Source organism: Rana temporaria, chromosome 8 (genome assembly GCF_905171775.1).
Source record: "Rana temporaria chromosome 8, aRanTem1.1, whole genome shotgun sequence".
Taxonomy (NCBI): domain Eukaryota; kingdom Metazoa; phylum Chordata; class Amphibia; order Anura; family Ranidae; genus Rana; species Rana temporaria.
In genome coordinates this window covers 179,131,998-179,153,241 of record NC_053496.1, presented here as the reverse complement: position 1 = coordinate 179,153,241, position 21,244 = coordinate 179,131,998, and the positions used below count along the sequence as shown (strand labels likewise).

General features: G+C 45.1%; 2 protein-coding genes across 2 annotated transcripts in view; one reads left to right on the top strand and one right to left on the bottom strand.

Moving 5' to 3' along the window:
• LOC120910546 (zinc finger protein 850-like) overlaps window positions 1-21,244 on the bottom strand; it is a 1,103,195-nt gene that overhangs the window by 447,534 nt on the left and 634,417 nt on the right.
• Window positions 5,428-21,244, top strand: part of LOC120909800 — a 53,737-nt gene continuing 37,920 nt past the window's right edge. The window contains 6 exon segments of the mRNA XM_040321530.1: window positions 5,428-5,463; window positions 5,584-5,727; window positions 7,308-7,446; window positions 12,015-13,154; window positions 14,005-14,574; window positions 17,652-17,731. Coding sequence (XP_040177464.1) covers window positions 5,656-5,727; window positions 7,308-7,446; window positions 12,015-13,154; window positions 14,005-14,574; window positions 17,652-17,731 — 2,001 coding nt within the window. The 5' untranslated portion in view covers window positions 5,428-5,463; window positions 5,584-5,655.

Below are 21,244 nucleotides of genomic sequence, written 5' to 3'. Positions count from 1 at the left end.
CGCATGCGTCAAAGTCATTTCGAGCATGCGCGGGTTTCTCTGCCGAGAATCTCACGATGAGAAAATAGACAGCAGGTTCTCTATTTTTCTCGTCGAGATTCTGGGCAGTTTTCTTGACGAGAAACCTCCAAAGCCTCGTACACACGCACATGGTTTACTCGGCAAGAAAGCTCTGCCAGTAGTTTTCTTGCTGTTTCTTGCCGAGAAAACCGTGCGTGTACGAGGTTTTACACACAACCGTTTTTCTTGTTCCTAGAAAAAACAAAATTTTTGTCGACGTGATTCTTGTCGAGCTTGCCTTGCACACGCGATCGAGGAAAAAAAATGCTGGAGCAAAGCACGGTGACGTACAAAACGTACAACGGCACTATAAAGGGGAAGTTCCATTCAGATGGCGCCACCCTTTGGGCTGCTTTTGCTGATTTCATGTTAGTAAAAGTTTGGTGAGAGACGATTTGCGCTTTTCAGTCTTCGTGCTTTTCAGTCTGTTACAGCGTGATAAATGTGCTATCTCCATTACAAACTCTCGTTTTACCAGAACGAGTGCTTCCGTCTCATAACTTGCTTCTGAGCATGTGTGTTTTTTTTCCCGTCGTTAAAGCCCACACACGATAATTTTTCACGACGTGAAAAACAACGCGAAAAATTAGAGCATGTTCTACATTTTTAATGGCCATTTTTCACGTCGCGAAAAATGCTCTGGAGCCTACACACGATCATTTTTAAAGACATTAAAAAAAAAAAAAAAAAATCACGTGATGAAAAAACGGTCATGTGTACAGAGCATAAAAGTTAGTATCTCTTCAGATGGCTAAGGCCGCGTACACACGATCGGTCAAAACCGATGAAAATGGACTGAAGGACCGTTTCATCCGTTAACCGATGAAGCTGACTGATGGTCAGTCGTGCCTACACACCATCGGTTAAAAAACTGATCGTGTCATAAAGCGGTGACGTAAAACACACGACGTGCTGAAAAAAACGAAGTTCAATGCTTCCAAGCATGCGTCGACTTGATTCTGAGCATGCGAGGCTTTTTGACCGATGCTTTTGCCTCCTAACGATCGGTTTTGAGCTATCAGTTAGGCGTCCATCGGTTCAATTTTAAAGCAAGTTCTCTTTTTTTTGACCGAAGGATAACTGACCGATGGGGCCCACACACGATCGGTTTGGACCGATGAAACGGTCCCTCAGTCCGTTTTCATCGGTTTTGACCGATCGTGTGTACGCGGCCTAACCCATCTCTAAACATCCATTGAGACTGTTCAGAGTTAAATTCAACACATGGTGTAAAAGATTTGAAGTTATGCAAGTCAGAAACATTTTAAAAATACCTACATGTTATTATAAGTCTTATAAGAAGTAGTATAAGAACTTTTGTTATAAGAAAAAAAGTTGTGATTATAAGTAGAAGTGTTTTAAGAAACTAATTTCGTATTATGAAAAACATATAGTCATAATTAGAACTGTATAAGAATTTACACGTTTTAGATAAACAAAATATTCAACGGATCCACCAGAATTATACATTTATCCATATAGATCAGTGGTTCTCAACCTGGGGGTCGGGACCCCCCTGAGGGTCAAATGATGAGTTGCCAGGGGTCACTGAATCCCGGGCTGTTCTCCATGCCCTTTAGTGGCCACCCAGCAGGGCTGTCCCTGGAGCCTGTGGCCGCCCAGCTGGGCTGTTCCTGGATAGAAAGGGATAAAAGGGAGAGAAAGGAGAACAAAGAGAAGAGTGGTACATCCTAAAATGAACAATAAGGGGTTTTAATACTGTAAGAGTGGAAGAGACTCAGGAAGTGGTAAATGTCCGCGAGTTAGGGGTGCAAATTACTTGTTTTGCCTTGGGTGCTGACAACTCACGCTATGAAAATAATTTTACTTTTAAGGGTCCTCTCAACTTAGGAAATTTTATCAAGGGGTCACGGCACTAGAAGGTTGAGAACCACTGATATAGATAATCATTTTGTGTGATATTAATTGACGTATATAACATGTGTCTTTCCTAGATAGACCAGTTTTTAAATATAAATAAATATATAGAACCATTTCTTGTGATATTGATAAATCAAGTTTATACTAAGAGTATTTTATATTAAACCGGTTACCAAAATACTCAAAGATATATATTCTTCTCACTATTATACAAACTAATACACATTAGGAAAATATAACCTATTTGTAACGGAATGGCCCGTGATACCCAGAGACTTTTGAAGGATGCGGGGTACTGCTGTGCCAGCTTCACCAATGACTCGTGTCTAGGGTCATCCTATGTCCAATAGGGGCATAGGATGACTGAGAAATGATATCTCGGATTACATGAGATGGGACAGTAATGATAATTCATGTATTGCAGGATATCTTGAAATATTACAAGTGGTTTATTCTGACCCCAACAGGTCAATAGGACAGTATTCATTCATGTGGGGGCACATACTGTTGAGGTGTTAATTGAGTCTGGCTCCTAAGATATTTCATTGTGCTATGCTAATTGACATTGTATGGTGTGAAAGTCTATTGATGATAGATGTGGAATGTGAATTAGCATGTCAATTACGTCTACAAAGGAATGTATATTGTGTAGCAGGTGAGAATAATTAATTGCGGAGTCAGAACGTCTGGGTAATGATTAGTAATGTAGATTATCTGAATGTCATTATCTAAAGCAGTGGTCATCAACCATTCCTGCAGGGCCCACTAACAGGCCAGGTTTTATGTATTACCTTGGGGAGATGCAGACTAGAATACTGCAATCACTAGAGCAGCAAATGATATCACCTGTGATGTATTTCAGTTATCTTGCAAACCTGGCCTGTTAGTGGGCCCTGCAGGACAAGGTTGATGACCACTGATCTAAAGGAATGTGTATTGAAGTTCCTTGTGTCATGTTGTGGGTGGAGTTGAGTCATTGTCCATATTTGGTTGCTCACTGTATAAGAAGTGCTGAGTTTACCATTAAAGTATTCATTCGTTTGGAACCAGAGAACAGAGCTTGTGTCTCATTATTCTGGGAAAATCCATATGGATCGTGTCTTCTGGATTGTGGAGTGTCAGATAAGCATGTAGTGGGTTGGTGGAATGGACTATCGTAAACGGTGTTAACCCCTGACCGTTACAATATTATTTTAGGATAAGTTCAGAACACGTTTTTACTGTCAGACACACCTAGTGGTTGAAGGTGATATTACCTAAAACTCACTGAACTCCCTGGAAAGTAGATCATTTAGATTTTTTAGCCAATGAAAAAGAAGTCATACCTTTTAGGCAGAGCTTATTATAATTTTTATGATCTTATTGTCTGAGATAGTATTCAGAGACAAGAAAGATGTTATGAAAGGGCACTGAGATACTCACTCACACACACATCCTCAAGATGACTGAAGACACCTGATTACCATCAATCATATACGCAGACATATACACCATTCATCAACCCACACTTTTACATTCATGAAGATTCCTAAACACCTTATGCTTTGGAACTCGGAGGTCGCAAGACGTAATTCTTCTTTAAGAGTATCCATGCTGAAAGCCACGGCAGCCATTTTAAATACTCTGGTAACGCCATTGTATCTATGCGACTGATTCATAGAATCAGATACGCCTCACTGTTGCCAAGATACGAGCTACGTAAGTCTCCTACGCCGTCGTATCTTGGGTGCATATTTACGCTGGCCGCTAGGGGCGCTTCCGTAGATTTCCACGTTGAATATGAAAATGACCTAGATACACCGATTCACGAACGTACTAGCGCCCGATACGCTGTTTACGTAAGTAGTACGTCCGGCGTAACTTTACCCCTCATAAAGCAGGGGTCATGTTAAGGTATGGGCGCGGGAACAGCGTCGTATTTTACGTCGTTTGCGTAAGTCGTACGTGAATGGGGATGGGCGTAGGTTACGTTCACGTCGTATGAATGGAGCCGGCGTATGTTAGGGAGTAAATTCGACGTGAATCTGAGCATGCGCCGTTCGTTCTGCCATGCATTTACATGGGGTCACGCATCATTAGAATACAACACGAGCACTGCCTTGCGAATTTGAATTAGGCGGGCTTACGCCGGCCCATTCACGCTACGCCGACATAACTTAGGGCGCAAGTTCTTTCTGAATACGGTACTCGCCTCTCTAAGTTACGGCGGCGTAGCATATATGAGATGTGCTACGCCCGCCGAAAGTTACGCCATTCTTTATGAATCCGGGTCTGTATATATATATCATACCAATTATGGGTCTCGCAGCAGAGTGTGCTGTGATTGGCCAAAGCATGAAGGTCAGGTGAATGCTTTGGCCAATCATCAGATGTCAATGTACTGCGATCCCGCAGTACATTATGGGACGTTCCACGGTGATCAAATTTGCTGCGAACACCTAATAAATCTTACAATTTGATGAACAGGCGAACACCCGAACATCTGGCTCATCCCTACTCTGGGGTCTCTGCTAAATATATATATATATATATATATATATAGGGTTTAGAAGTAATTTTCTAGAAGAAGGAAACTGCCCGGGACAGTCCCGCATTTTGAGGGTCTGTCCCGGGCACATTCATTCCAGGATAATACAGTTCCCCGGAATGAAACTAACACAGCCACCCCCCGGGCCAATCTGATGCCCCCAAAAAAGGCTGCCACATCACCGCTTTACTCACTAACAGTACTTCCCTGGCCGGGAAAGCCTGGAGGAGCATAATCCCACCCCCTGCTAGTGATTGGAGAAATCATAAATCCCGCCTCCTGTGTCCAATCACTGTACTGTGATTCGTTACAGCACAAGCTGATTTTTGGGAAGGAGGGTGTCCCTGAATGGTAGTTTGAAAATGTGGTCACCCTATTGTGAATATTGAGCTATTTACCAAACTATGCATCTGGAGTTCTTGGATTGTAGAACAGACACATAATAAATATAGAGATGGAGATCTTTTCCAACCATGTGGAGTGGAATACGGAGACAAGAAGAGTGTGATTGTACATAGGAAGTTAAACCACAACTGGAGAGGAAGTGATGTAAGGTGCAGACAGGAAGTGATGGAACAGGAAGTGATGTAAGAAAGGAACAGGAAGTGATTTAGGGGTCTATAAAGGACATCCTGGGTGAGAGGCGAGTTGTGAGGAAGTAAAAAGAAAACGTTGTTGGAACTGGCAGCAGAGGAAGTAATAATATAAATTTATTTAGAAGGACACAAGGATCTCTACAAGGACATCATGATGGAGAATCAGCCGCCCCTCACATCACCGGGTAAGAGGAGACTTTATTGTAAAGAAGAGAGCAGTACGGAGGCTCCACCTAGATCCCCCATCATCTGATAAACACATAGAAACAATGTATTCAGTCAGTGTGTGTGTTTCCTACAGATGGATCCAGTAATGGGAACCCACCAGAGAGATGTCCCCGCCCTCTGTATTCCCGGGATTCCACACAGGAAGATCACACCATCCCCCACCATCATCAGGTAGGTGGGACTGAGCAATTTGAACTCAAATACATTGTAGAATTCTACGCTTCAAAATAAGTCTTTTATTTCATCTCTTGTTTCCTTTTATTAATCTGTTTTATCATCTTTGGGGTTTAGGGTGAACAACTGAAAGACATCAAAGTTGAGGTTAAAGTAGAAAAAGAAGAGAAGTCCGGGGATCTGCAGTCTATGGAGGAGGGAGATTCTCTGTATTCCCAGAATTCCATACAGGAGGATCACACCATCCCTCACCATCATCAGGTAGGCAGGCCCAGATTTACTCCCTTTGCCGTCCCAAGGCCGGGTCCTTCAATGCCGCCCTCGTCTACACAGTACAGGGGGGACATTATCCGCCGGGGGACTTTTTCGGCAGGATACTGAGATGCATTGAGAAGCGGAGGGGGGGGATGGGATTGGTGCTGCCGAAAATGACACTGAGAACCTGGGGGGTGTTGCTGCCAAAAATGACATTAAGCATTGGGGGGTGCTGCTGCCAAAAATTACAACATTACATTGAGAACCGGGAGGGGGGGTGCTGCTGCCGAGAACCATCTCACCTCCTCTTCCCTCTGTTTTCTCTCCTCTCACCATCTGCATGACAGGGGGAACTCCCGAAATGAAAGTGAAAGTGTCCTCTCCTCTCAGCCACAGTGCCGCCCCTGCACCCACTGCCGCCCCGAGGCCTGGCCTTGTTGGCCTTGTCTGGAATCCGGCCCTGCAGGTAGGTGGGGCTGGGCATCTAGATACAGTATATATTCTAAGCCAGGGCTCAAGTCCTGACTTACTATTTATTTATTAAAATGCTTATTGAGAGCGCAGTCATTACCCAAAGGCCTCGATGCGCTCGAGATACTAGCCAGGCCTCAAGGGTTACTCGCCACCAGATGCCCCCGCCCAACCCCTACCATGTCCCACCCCTAGACACGCCCTCATAAATTATCTCATGAAATTACACTGAAATGTTTTATGCAGAATTAAGTTATAAAAATAAATATTAACAACAACTTTATCCGTGCCCAAAAATGCAGCCATGTCTACCAATGCAGCCACGTGTCCCCCAGTGCAGCCACATGTCCCCTATTGCAGCCTGTGCCCCCAGTACAGTCTACCTGTTCTGGGTAGGAGAGGAGAGCCGCCGCCTAGTTGTTCAAAGCGCGGGGAACATAACAGCTTTCAATTCAATAGCTGTGTTCCCCGCTTCGAGCCGTCATATACAGCCCCTCCCCCCTTGTCCAGGAAACTTTGATAGACAGATCACCCGTCCAATCCTGGGATAGGTGATCTGTCTATCAAAGTGCCCGGACAAGGGGGAGGGGCTGTATATGATGGCGCGCGGTGGGTAACAGCTGTTAAATTGAAAGCCGTTATGTTCCCCGCGCTTTGAACAACTAGGCGGCGACAGCAGCTGCAGCGACTCTCTTCTCTCTTCCGAAGTTTCTCTACATTCACTCCTTGCTCGCCCCTCCTGCTCCCAGGCAGCCCACACTCGCCAGCCCTCAAAATGCGAGTAGGCGAGGTTAAATTTTGAGGGCTGTTCTAAACCATGAGATGACGTTCTTCTGTGAAGTCTCTTGTTTTATTTAGACATCTGAAGTGCAGCCTTTGTTACCCCCCCCATCCCCGTTTCCAGCTACTTTGCGTGCCCTACATTTTTCACCCCCATTTTTATTTTTTAATATACATTCCTTTCCTCTGTGGGTCTTAAGCCCAAACACATCGCGGGTCCTCTTCCTCCTTGTGTTCTTTCAACGGAGGGTACATACTGAATGACGTGTCATTTGTGTCCTTTATGTCTGCCTTGAGGTGACTTTAATTGATGTTTTCTATTATTTTCGGTGTAGGGTGAGGAACGGATTAATATAAAAGCTGAGGTGAAAGAAGAAGTAGAGACGTATGTGGGGGGTGATCAGCCAATCACGGAGGAGGTTGGGATGATTATGAAAAGTGAACAGGAGGACATTTCTCTACCTTGTGACACAGGTAGGTAACAGACATTGTGGAGGAAACAGGTCAAAGTCTCATTTTACTTCTAAGTATAAGGATTGTAGTGTAAAAAATAAAATGTTAGATAATTATCAGATCTTCACATCATCCTATAGGCAGGTTCTAAAAGGTTAAATATGTGTTTGCCCACTAAAGGGTTAATGTGTGGTGTGGTAAGAGTTACCACTTGGTGCTGTGATGTTCCTTCCCCTGCATGTGTCACTTCCTGATTCTGAACCGGATCGGACCTCGTGGTCTGTTCCTGTATGGGAGGTGATCAGTGAGGACGCTGTAAAGAGCTGAACTGTGTGGTGGAGTTTCCCCTTAGGCCCCATACTCACGAGCAAACATGTCTGCTGAAACTGGCCCGCAGGCCAGTTTCAGCAGACATGTTTGGTCGTGTGTGGGCGCGAGCGGGCCGAATTCCAGCAAACATTTGCCCGCCGGGCCTTTTCCCAGCAGACAAATATTCCTGGACTTGTTTTAAAACAGTCCGCTGGAATTCTGCCCGATCGGACATGTACGGTCGTCAGTACAGACCTACCGTACATGTCCAGGCGCCCGCCGTCCCTCGCATGCGTCGAATGACTTCGACGCATGCGTGGAAGCATTTTAAAGGCGGGCCGCCCACGTCGCCGCGTCATTGTCGCGGCGACACCGCGTCATCGACGCGGCGACACCGCGGACACGCCCCGCGTATTGTTTACGCGCGGACTTCTGTACGATGGTGTGTACAACCATCGTACAGAAGCCCTCTGGCAGACATGTATGGTGAAAACGGTCCGACGGACCGCTTTCACCATACATGTTTGGTCGTGAGTACCCGGCCTTAGTGGGACCCCTGGATGGGTTCCAAGCAGGGCCGGGACAAGGGGTGGGCTGGAGGTGTGGAGCCCCGGGCACAATGGTTTACTGTAGGGATGGGGGCGCCCTCCTTCTGTTACAAGGCTGACAGGAGTAGTGATAGTGACAGTGATTTAGACAAGGGAGTGACTGATCGGTGTAGGATCCCCTAAACTTGCACATCATGAATGAGGAGTGGGTGCAGTTTGGCATCTTTGCCCTGGGCACTGGAAGACCTTGTCCCAGCACTGGTTCCAAGGACTGGACTTTTCATGCCATTTACTGGGAAGCAACTAAGCTATAAAAAGTTATGAACAACGCCACACAGCCAAATCCTGTACATTGTTATTAGAGAGAGAGAGGAAATACAATTGTGATTCTGTATATCCCTCATATATACTTCTATGGAACCTGAACAGTAAATATAACTTTATTCACTAAAGCAGTGATTACATAGTTACATAGTAGGCGAGGTTGAAAAAATACACAAGTCCAACCTATGTGTGTGATTTTATTACATTGTATATCCCTGTATGTTGTATGTATGGTTCTCAACCTCAGTCCTCAAGTACCCCCAACACCGCCACCTCTAAATGCCTCCTCATCAGTGCAACCTATCAATTCCCATTAGTGCTTCCTAACAGTGCCCATTAGCGCCTTTTGTCAGTGCTCATTAGTACCTCCATTTCTCAATAGAACACCTGGTAGATCTCTCTCCCTTCCCTCCTCTCTCTCGCACGCGATGGGTGAGGAGATACAGCCGACCAGCTCCTTCTCCCCTCCCTCCTCTCCTGTATGGGATGAGAGAGGAGACACATCCGATCTGCTCCTTCTCTCTCCCCTGCCCCCCTTCCCCGGGGCCACCACTGCCACTCTCATCCTGTGTGTGTGTGTGTGTGTGTACAGCAGGAGGTCAAGTGTAAAGCTATCAAGCTCACACTTCCCATGGTACACACACAGGATGAGAGCGGCGGCCCCGGGGGAGGGGGGCAGGGGAGAGAGAAGGAGCAGATCGGATGTGTCTCTTCTCCCAACCCGTATGAGAGAGGAGGTAGGGGAGAAGGAGCTGATCGCCTGTGTCTCTTCACCCATCGCATGCAAAAGAGGCAGGAGGGGAGAGAGAACTACTAATGCCGGCTCTGACGTCACTGATTGTTAGACGTCAGGAATTGGGTCAGGTGGAGAAGGAGCCAGAGCCAGCGCTATGGCGGCTTAGGGCATCCCTGTCCCCTGCATTCTAGACTGGTCCTTGTGTCCGTTTATTTTATTTGGGGGGTGGCACAGTATAATGTTGGGGGGGGCAGGGCCCCCTCTGGCCCCCCTAGTGATGCAAATGCCTTTAGGCATGTATGACCTCATTGGTGGTGCACAGGAGTTGGCACATCTGGAGTATTGATCTGCTTATGTCATTTTTTTTCACTGAACACATGCTTCATGTACTGTACGTTTCACATGTTTGCTTATTTTTTATCAGCTTCATTCCCTTGTATTCCGGTATAAGTGAGTGCAATCTCCCTATCACCTTGTCTATGTATTCAATTTCTTGGAGTGCGGAGCTTTACAATATTCAATATCTATGAATAGTTTATACAGAGTTGTCACAGATTCTGGTACACCAGTGTATTAGGTGTATATATACAGAGTACCGCCTCCTTTAACCCTTTCTTTGCCACTAATATATGATATACGTCAGCAGTAGCAGCAGATGGTTTTTAGCACGGACAGGCCGACTGTTGGCTGTCAGGAGGAAGTGACCGGGTGGCTGTATAACTTCCACACCACCTCTCTCCCCACGTACACCCCTGCCATGTTTCACCCCACTTGTGGTTCCAGGACCCCCATGGTGGGTGTCGCCACATAGAGGTGAGTGATTGAATGTTAATTCGCTGATCTCCCTTCCCTAATAAGAACCTGAAGCTACAGTGCATCTGGAAAGTATGTCACAGCCTTATTCCAAAATTGATTCAATTCATTAATTTCCTTAAAATGACGACGTGAAAGAAGTTTGTCTGAAATCATGATTTGGAGAGGCACACACCAGTCTATAGAAGGTCCCACAGGTAACAGTGCATGTCAGAGCACAAACCAAGCCATGAAGTCCAAGGAATTGTCTGTAGACCTCCGAGACAGGATTGTATGGAGGCACAGATGTGGGGAAGGGTACAGAAAAAGTTCTGCAGCATTGAAGGTCCTAATGAGCACAGTGGCCTCCATCATCCGTAAATGGAAAAAACTTGGAACCACCGGGACTCTTCCTAGAGCGGGCCACCAAACTGGGCGATCGGGGAGAAGGGCCTTAGTCAGGGAGGTGACCAAGAACCCGATGGTCACTCTGACAGAGCTCCAGAATTTCTCTGTGGAGAGAGGAGAACCTTCCAGAAGAACAACCATCTCTGCAGCACTCCACCAATCAGGCCTGTATGGTAGAGTGGCCAGACGGAAGCCACTCCTCAGTAAACGGCACATGACAACCCGTGTGGTGTTTGCCAAAAGGCACCTGAAGGACTCTGACCATGAGAAACTAAATGGTCTGATGAAACAAAGATTGGACTCTTTGGCCTAAATGGCAAGCGTCCTGTCTGGAGGAAACCAGGCACCTCTCATCACCTGGCCAATACCATCCCTACAGTGAAGCATGGTGGTGGCAGCATCAATAATTAATTGTATCCATTTTGAAATAAGGCTGTAACATAACAACAAAATGTGGAAAAAGTGAAGCGCTGTGAATACTTTCCAGATACACTGTATGTGGATGACATCACTTCCGGGTCTGGCTGTCACTTTCCCGGGTTGCTGTGGTTGAAGGGAAAAGACGAATAGAGTGCATTATGTACTTCATTACCTTCAATGTAAGGCATATGAGACGTCACTGGTCAAACAGACCCCTAAAGTCACATTAAAGGGTTAGTTTGCCTAATACAGAAAAACTGTAAAGGTGACCGAACACCGGACCCCCTTCACCCCCCACCCCCGGTCCTCACTATACTTACCGTCAGCCATCCTCTACTATCAGCAGTCTCTCACCACTCCAATGGTCAGGGGATATGAAATACCCCACTGCTCTGTCTTCTCCATACTAAGCTGCCAGGATGGGCCAGATGGATTCTGATTGGTCAGTGCCATCACATGTAAGGGGGGGTCCAGGGGGGGGGGGGGGGGGGAGGGATCTGGTGTTAGTTCAGCTTTACAGTTCTTTTGTAGAGGGGATCTAACCCTTTAATAAACCATTGCACTTAGGTTGTCTCCACACTGATGGAGGAGGGATGGTGCCACCCTAGGACACCAGCATTGTAAATCTTGGAGGAAGGTTTTTTTCTCTCCATATTTTGATGTTACAGTTGTACCCAGTTCCATGCCAGAGCTCTGTGAAAGTGGTGACTGTTAGACCAAAGTGACTTTTTTTTTTCTCTTGCTGACTCAGCTTGGAGTCCATATATGATCTGCAAACTCTTCATCATATAAAATCCAGCCAATCCGATGTAGTAACAATCCACTAACGCGTTTTGGATAATGAAGCCTCAGTCATAACTATTTATTATTCTAGAATTAGCAGATCATATATGGACTCGGTGTGAAGACTTTTCTGATTGATTTTGGAGGGAGAACAGGAGCCCAGCTGTGAGATCGGCATTTCCACTTATTCCACCGACGGGGGGAGCTAAAACTCCAGTTATTTGTCATCTACTGAGATTTTTTATATATTTTTTCCTTCTTTCCAACAGATGGATGTGATGTGAGGAATTCCTCGGAGAGACATCTTCTATTATCTGCTGATTGTAAGTCAGAAGATAATGTCATCACACAGGATCCTCCAGGAGGAAATCCAAATACACAAAATATACATCACAGACCTTCCTGTCCGGAGACATCAATGGATCCCTCTGATCAGGGGGAATCTTCTCATCAATCACATACTATGATTGTAAATATCCATGTAAGATCTCACACTGCTGATAGATCAACAGATCCTTCTATTCCCGAGGAATCTTCCTCACCCCATGAAGGAGATCACCGAGGTGACAATCTATTCAAATGTTCAGAGTGCGGGAAATCTTTCACTCAGAAAGGAAAACTTGCTGAACACCAGAGAATTCACACGGGTGAACGTCCTTATCCATGTTCAGAGTGCGGGAAATCTTTCAATCATAAAAGAAAACTTATTCGGCACCAGAGAATTCACACGAGTGAGCGTCCTTTCCCTTGTTCAGAGTGCGAGAAATCTTTCACTCGGAAAGCTCATCTTGTTACACATCTTAGAATTCACACAGGTGACCGTCCTTATTCATGTTCAGAGTGCGGGAAATCTTTCATTGGCAAAGCAGACCTTGTTAATCATCTTAGAATTCATACAGGCGAGCGTCCTTTTTCATGTTTAGAGTGCGGGAAATCTTTCGCTGAAAAAGGAACCCTTGTTAAACATAAAAAAAGAATTCACACCAGCGAACGTCCTTATTTATGTTCAGAGTGCGGGAAATCTTTCAAAGATAAAGGAGTCCTTGTTAAACATCAGAGAATTCACACAGGTGAGCATCCTTATTCATGTTCAGAGTGCGGGAAATCTTTCACTGGCAAAAGAAACCTTGTTAGACATCAGAGAATTCACACAGGTGAGCGTCCTTATTCATGTTCAGAGTGCGGGAAATCTTTCAATGGCAAAGGAAACCTTGTTAATCATCTTAGAATTCATACAGGCGAGCGTCCTTATTCATGTTTAGAGTGCGGGAAATCTTTCACTGAAAAAGGGACCCTTGTTAAACATAAAAAAAAAATTCACACCAGTGAGCGTCCTTATTCATGTTCAGAGTGCGGGAAATCTTTCACTCGAAAAGGACATCTTGTTAAACATCAGAGAATTCACACAGGTGAGCATCCATAATCATGTTCAGAGTGCTGGAAATCTTTCACTAGGAAAGGAAAGCTTTTGCAACACCAGAGAATTGACATGAGTGAACTTCCTTATTGATGTTGTGTAGCAAGGACAATCCGCGCTAACCCCTAATATACAACGTGTTAAACAATGGTGCAAAAAGCAAACAAGTGAAAAAATTAACAATATTAATTGTATAGATGTGATGAAAAAAATATATGTGAAGGTGCAGCACCTAAATACAAAAAAGCCTGAATATAGGGCTTGGCATACATGGGAAAATATAAACAAATAAGTGCGCAACCAAATAATAAGATGCAAATGTCCTAAATCCTGAAAAGGAATGGGAAAATCAACTGAGTGATATATTCCATAAAATCATGTGCATGAAGTCCTGTTATGACATCCCACGTGTATGAAATCCTTTGTGGGGGAGATCAGTCTTCCACCAGACTACAGGGATGATATGAAAATCTTCAATAACAAACACTCCTTCAAAGGGTAAGTAAGTGGCCGCTTACCAGATCAGTAGGACCCCAGAGGGATCAATCGGGCTCTGCTCACAGAAATCTCCTCGGCTGGATCTGGATGACCAATCCTACTCCCCTCCTCCTCTGAAGATTCCAGGAACAATGCTGTCTCAGACAGATCTCTCGGGGGATGGTATTCACATCACAAGGTAATTGGAAAACGTGTGGGTGAAGAGAAAAAGAAAAGCTTCATGGTGCAGTACTTTGATAAAAAAGGTTTCTTTATTCCACTTGATGGAAACAAAATACTGACATCTAAAAAGCTCTTAGCAACAAAGTTCAAGAGTCCTGGGTAAAAAGTTCAACCAGTTTCAGCTCAGGCCAATCAGCTGGGAGTGCTGATCCTCCACCCGACGCTGCGTTTCTCCCTATTGGGCATCAACGGGGAACGTTCCCCGATGCTGCGTTTCTCCCTATTGGGCATCAACGGGGAACGTTCCCAGACGCTGCGTTTCTCCCTATTGGGCATCAACGGGGAACGTTCCCCGACGCTGCGTTTCTCCCTATTGGGCATCAACGGGGAACGTTCCCCGACGCTGCGTTTCTCCCTATTGGGCATCATTGGGGAACGTTCCCCGATGATGCGTTTCTCCCTATTGGGCATCAACGGGGAACATTCCCAGACGCTGCGTTTCTCCCTATTGGGCATCAACGGGGAACGTTCCCCGATGCTGCGTTTCTCCCTATTGGGCATCAACGGGGAACGTTCCCCGATGCTGCGTTTCTCCCTATTGGGCATCAACGGGGAACGTTCTCCGATGCTGCGTTTCTCCCTATTGGGCATCAACGGGGAACGTTCTCCGATGCTGCGTTTCTCCCTATTGGGCATCAACGGGGAACGTTCTCCGATGCTGCGTTTCTTCCTATTGGGCATCAACGGGGAACGTTTTTTTTAGATGTCAGAATTTTGTTTCCACCAAGTGGAATAAAGAAACTTTTTTTTTTATCAAAGTACTGCACCATGAAGCTTTTCTTTTTCTCTTCACCCACACAATTTCCAATTACCTTGTGATGTGGATACCATCCCCCGAGACATCTGTCTGAGACAGCATTGTTCCTGGAATCTTCAGGAGGAGGAGAGTAGGATTGAACATCCAGATCCAGCCGAGGATCAGGGCCGCCATCAGGAATTATGGGGCCCCTTACACAGCTTCAGGCATGGGCCCTCCTGGAGCAGAGAACCGGGGAGAGGGGTGCTTTATATTAAATAAAATAAATACAAATATATATAAGAAAACAATAAAAAAGGGGGCTTGCCATCTGGGGCACTGGGAACCTCCGGACCCCTTTTTTTTTTTTAAAGGGGGTTGCCATCCGGGCCCCATACAGGTGTACTGCCTGTACCCCCCTGATGGCGGCCCTGCCGAGGAGATTTCTGTGAGCAGAGCCTGATTAATCCCTCTGGGGTCCTACTGATCTGGTAAGCGGCCACTTGCTTACCTTTTTGAAGGAGTGTTTGTTATTGAAGATTTTCACATCATCCCTGTAGTCTGGTGGAAGATCTGGTGATTTCCCCACAAAGGATTTCATACACGGGGGATGTCATAACAGAACTTCATGCCCATGATTTAATGCAATATATCACTGTTGATTTGCCCATTCCGTTTCAGGATTTAGGACATTTGCATCTTATTATTTGGTTGCGCACTTATTAGTTTATTTTTTCATGTAGATCAGGGATCTCCAGACTTTGGCCCTCCAGCTGTTGCAGAACTACACGTCCCATGAGGCATTGTAATACTCTGACATTCACAGACATGGCTAGGCATCGTGGGAATTGCAGTTCCTGAACATCTGGAGGGTCATAGTATTAAAAGCGGGTGGGGACTTGTTTATTAACCATTTTGCTGGTCAATAACAGGGCCACTTTTTGCGATTTGGCACTGCGTCGCTTTAACTGACACTTGCGTGGACGTGCGACGTGGCTCCCGAACAAAATTTACGTCCTTTTTTCCCCCACAAATATAGCTTTCTATTGGTGGTATTTGATCACCTCTCCTCTTTTTTTTTTTTTTTTCTGCGCTATAAACAAAAACAGAGCGTACATTTTGAAAAAAATTTATATTTTTTACTTTGTTATAATAAATACCCCCCCAAAAAAAAAAAATTATATATATATATATATATATATATATATATATATATATATATATATATATATATATATATATATATATATAAATAAAAAAATCAGTTTAGGCCGATACATATTCTTCTACATATTTTTCGTTAAAAAAATCGCAATAAGCGTTTATTGATTGCTTTGCGCAAAAGTTATAGCGTCTACAAAATAGGGGATAGTTTTATGGCATTTTTATTAATATTTTTTTTTTTTTTTACTAGTAATGGCGGCGATCAACGATTTTTTTTGGTACTGCGACATTAGGACGGACACATCAGACACCTTTGACACATTTTTGGGACTATTCGCATTTTTATAGCGATCAGTGCTATAAAAATGCATTGATTACTGTAAAAATGTCACTGGCAGGGAAGGGGTTAATTATGTTCCCTAGGTGTGTTCTAACTGAAGGGGGGGTGGGTGGGACTGACTAGGGGAAATAACAGATAGCCGTTCATACATTGTATGAACATGCGATCAGTCATTTCTCCCCCTGACAGGATGGGGAGCTGTGTGTTTACACAAGCAGCTCCCGGTTCTCGCCCTGTAATGAGCGATCGCGGGTGCCCGACGGTGAACGCGCCCACCGGGCACGCGCGTCTGTACCATGGGCGCGCACCAGGGTGAGCCCCTAATGGCTGGAATGCGAAATGATGTGTACCTGCGTGATTTCGCGCAGCCGAGCCGACCTGCCGATGTATAACTGCGGCGGCTGGTTGGCTAGTGGTTAAGCAGCTGGTCAGAGAGACTGGTGGACGTCTGTTCAATATTGAGTTGGCCCCGCCCTTTGCAGCTATAACGGCTTCAACTCTTCTGGGAAGGTCGTCCACAAGGTTTAGGAGGGTGTCTATGGGAATGTTTGACCATTCTTCCAGAAGCACATTTGTGAGGTCAGGCAATTTTTTTTTGTATGAGAAGGTCTGGCTCACAGTCTCCGCTCTAATTCATCCCAAAGGTGTTCTATCGGGTTGAGGTCAGGACTCTGCACAGGCCAGTCAAGTTCCTCCACCCCAAACTCGCTCATCCATGTCTTTATGGACCTTGCTTTGTGCACTGGTGGGCAGTTGGCACAGGAAGGGGCCGTCCCCAAACATTTCCCACACCGTTGGGAGCATGAAATTGTCCAAAATGTCTTGGTATGCTGATGTCTTAAGAGTTTCCTTCACTGGAACTAAGGGGCCAAGCCCAAACCCTGAAAAACAACCCCACACCATAATCCTCCCTCCACCAAATGATTTGGACCAATGCACAAAGCAAGGTCCATAAAGACATGGATGAGCAAGTTCGGGGTGGAGGAACTTTACTGGCATGCACAGAGTCCTGACCTCCTGGAACAGGTGCCTCAAAACTGCGGCCCGAGGGACAAATATGGCCCTTTGCTAGCCTTTCTCCGGCCCTTGGGGGACTACTCCTCCCACTGACACCAACAATGGGGCACTTTTGCTGTCGGTTAATTACCAGCCACTCATTGTTTCCACAGTGGCTCACCTGGTTGCCATTACCTGCCTCATCAGTCCAGCCTACAGTCAGCCCATTCTGGCTATTTATACTGCCTTGTTCATGTCTTTGGTGCCTTCGCCTTATTGAACATATCCTGAGTGTCTTTGCTGAGTTCATGTTAAAGACTTTGCCCAGCTGACGTCCCTTCTGGCTCCTGATCTTTGGCTTCCGACTACGCTGATCTCTGGCTTCCTGATTACCGGCTCATCTGGTTACTGGTTTTGGCTTCCGAATCCTGGCTTATGTTTTGACTATGTTCCTGATCTGTACAATTTGTTTCTATTACAATAAAGGTGTGATATATTTTTTTTCCTGCATTTTCTGTCTGTCTGATTTGTAGTTCCTGACACCCTTGTTGCAATCCACTCAGATATTGTCATAGAAGCTGCAACAATAACCGTGGCTGTCATCTCTTGCATGGTCCACTGCACTGCTTTCCGCGGGTCAACTCTTTACACCGGAGCCATTTCCCACCCTCCCAGCCTGATGGGTCACTGCCTTCTCTAAACCCCACTGTCCGTTCAACCGGTAAGCAGTTTGTCTCTTGTTGAGCAGCGACTGTCTCTGCCAGGACCCGCTCCTGGTGGGCCTGGGCTTGCGTATTATCCAATATCAGTTGCTCAATCAGTTCCTCCATTGCTTTATCTGATGCTTTTATAGTCTGGGCAGCTTTAACCTAGGACACGGGTTTGACCCACACCCCATAATCTCCACCAATTGTCAGGATCCAAGGGGTAAACAGGCAGCTGGGAAATAGTTCAACTTAAATTACGTTTTATTCCGCAAAACGGAAAATAACGACAATCTTTATCTTCATGGGCAGCTTATAGCGGGGGTTCACCCGAAAAACAAGTTTTTAACATTAGATTGAGGCTAATTGTGGTAAGCACAATCGGGTGGTTTTTTTTAAAACAATGCAGTACTTACCGTTTTAGAGATGGATGTTCTCCGCCGCTTCCGGGTATGGTCTGCGGGACTGGGCGTTCCTATTTGATTGACAGCCTTCCGACCGTCGCATACAGCGCATCACGAGTTGCCGAAAGTAGCCGAACGCCGGTGCGCAGGCGCCGTATAGAGCCGCACCGACGTTCGGCTTCTTTCGGCAACTCGTGACGCGCTGTATGCAACGGTCGGAAGGCTGTCAATCAAATAGGAACGCCCAGTCCCGAAGACCATACCCGGAAGCGGCATAGAACATCTATCTCTAAATTGGTAAGTACTGCATTGATTTAAAAAAAAACACCCAATTGTGCTTACCACAATTAGCCTCAATCTAATGTTACATTTTTTTTTCCGGGTGAACCCCCGCTTTAAGCACTTAAGAACCAAACCTATTTTTGACACTTGAAGAGGGTAGGTGGCGCTGCTGTTGCGGTGAGGGGGCGGGTGAAATGAGTGTGGATTCCCAGAAGCAAGTGTACCTATGTACGGTAACTTATAGTAGGGCCAAATCCAATAATGGGTGGACTCCCTATAATAATAATACACAAGAATAAAAGTATTGTGTGTTAAAGGGTCACTAAAGGAAATTTTTTTTTTTGCTGAAATGACTGTTTATTGGGTATAGAGACATAAAGGTTAACTGATTCCTTTTAAAAATGATTAAAAATTGAATTTAATCTATCATATAATGTGCCTCTACTTTCACTTTCGGTTTTAAAGGACATACATGAAGTTCCGGGTGAGAGGTGAGTCGGGAAGACTCACAGAACAAAAACAAACAAATCCAGGGCAGTGTTTTGTTTTTAAAATGAATCTGATTGGTTCTGAGGAGTTTTAGACACACAGTAATGACAGCTTAGACCACCGTGAAAATCTCCCAGTATGATGGTTATAAGGAAACAGGCAACCAGGAAGTGTGGAGATCACAGCAGAATTACAGCTACTTCAAAGCAAAAACGAACAATAAGGACATGAAACCAGTACTTCAGTAAGGTAAAGGAAGCTATTTAGCTAAAAAAAAAATTCCTTTAGTGACCCTTTAAGGTTACCCTAATACTGGTAGGACATATGCCAAAAGGGTATCTGTGCCTAGACCACCAACCTCCGTTGGTTTCCAGGTACCATGTATCAAAATAAATTCCTTAATGTATAGGTATGTGCTTCTATACAGATAGTCAGGATCCTGTGCAGTCCAGCAGGTTGCTGGATGTGTTGATACCCGTGTGTGATAAGTAATGTTAGGCAAGAATATAATATAGAACCTATATGTGCATAGAGGTATGGTGAAAGCTCCTGTATCCTGTTACCTCCCAAGCGATTGATTAAAAAAGAACATATGTAATCATAATGAACTAATAAGTGATCCAAATATATAAAATAAAACAAATGCGAAAATCCTCAATCAATTTGAAGCGAGTCAATGTATATGGGATAGGTCATACATCAATTCTAGAGACAATTGTACAACAAGTCCCATTTCTCCATGATATTCTGGTGGTTAAACTGCCAGAGATGGATGGATTATGTTGTCAGAGTTCACAGATGCAATAATGTTTTCCACGATTTATAAGCTTTGTTCTTCTAAAAGCGGCCGCTATACATTATTTAACATGGGCTTACAATTTTACCTGCCAATATCTGTATTGTCTTAGGCGGCGGCATGTGATTAACCTAGCTCCTAGGGGTTAATGGCGGGAGGGTTACCCAAATTGACGGGAGCAAACAAACCTTTGCCCAGCCCAATTAGAATACACCCACAGGAGGAGGGACACAAATGCCGCTGCGTATAAGAGGAAGAGATACGTGCTGTGCTAACATCACCTTTGAAAAAGTCACATGACGAAACGCGTCAGTTGACCTTAACGCACGCACGCCTACGTCCTAGCCGGCACAGAGGTCTGCGGAGGAGAACACCGGCGTTCAGCCGCAAGCAATCCCAGCCCGCTTTGGATAGGCGGCTAGCTCTGTTTGTCTTTGTTTTTATTTTGGATTGGTAACCCAGCTCATACTGGGACCACCAGTTGCATTTTTGTATTTTTTATATGCTATTTTCTTTCTTCATACCTAAATAAAATATCCCTTGGAAGTTTTTTTATTGATAGGAAACCCTGTGCAGTACAGGAAGTTCCTGGTGGCCCTGCCTTCTGTTGTTCATCAGATTGCATGTGCTCTTGAGAGCTGGTCTGGCTGCAGTGTATTGCTGCCCTTTTTTGCTTTTGGAAAACGGCTAAGGACATTAGCCAAACTCAGCTAATCACTGCCATGCAGGAATATCCACAGCTGTGGGACCCTGGGCATGTCCACACGCTAGCTACCAGACCCCCTGTGTCCCCAGGTGATTTGTCCAGTGTTTTCCGGCGCCTCTCCGTACTGTCTCCATGACCTCTAGTGTCCGTCCAGCCTCTATTCAGCTCCTCTGTGTACAATGTCATCAGTCATTCCAGCCTGAAACCCCAAGCCTGCTCCTGTGATTGTCATGTTCCCCAGTCTGTATCCTTCTCCAGTGACCCTGTGCACTCCTACCAGCATCCATTCTTCCTTCATCATCATCACTGTCTCTTCCTCTTCAGTCAGTTATCTGCTTCTCTGCACCAATGTGTTTCCCTGTGAGGTCCAGCCAGCCTCCCATTACCAACACCTGTCAACATTTTCTTGTGGACCATCAATGGTTGGCTGCCGCTGTTATAGAGTAACATGTAGATGTATACTGCCCAACCCCCAACTACTTTTGTTGTTTATGATGCTGGGATCCATCAAAGTAGATCATTTTCTGAGGTTGGCCAGGGCTGTCATCCCTTGACATTGGAAGTCTCCTGGGATCCTTTCCATTTTGGAATGGATAGGGTAGCTTAGATACTATCATGGATTTGAAATCTCTACTAGCAGTTGAACATGATAGACTGGATAATTATACTAGTACACGGGCCACTTGGAGTGTTTTCTGTAATTCACAATTGTGTCAGGTTACTATATGTAAAAGTATAAAGTACC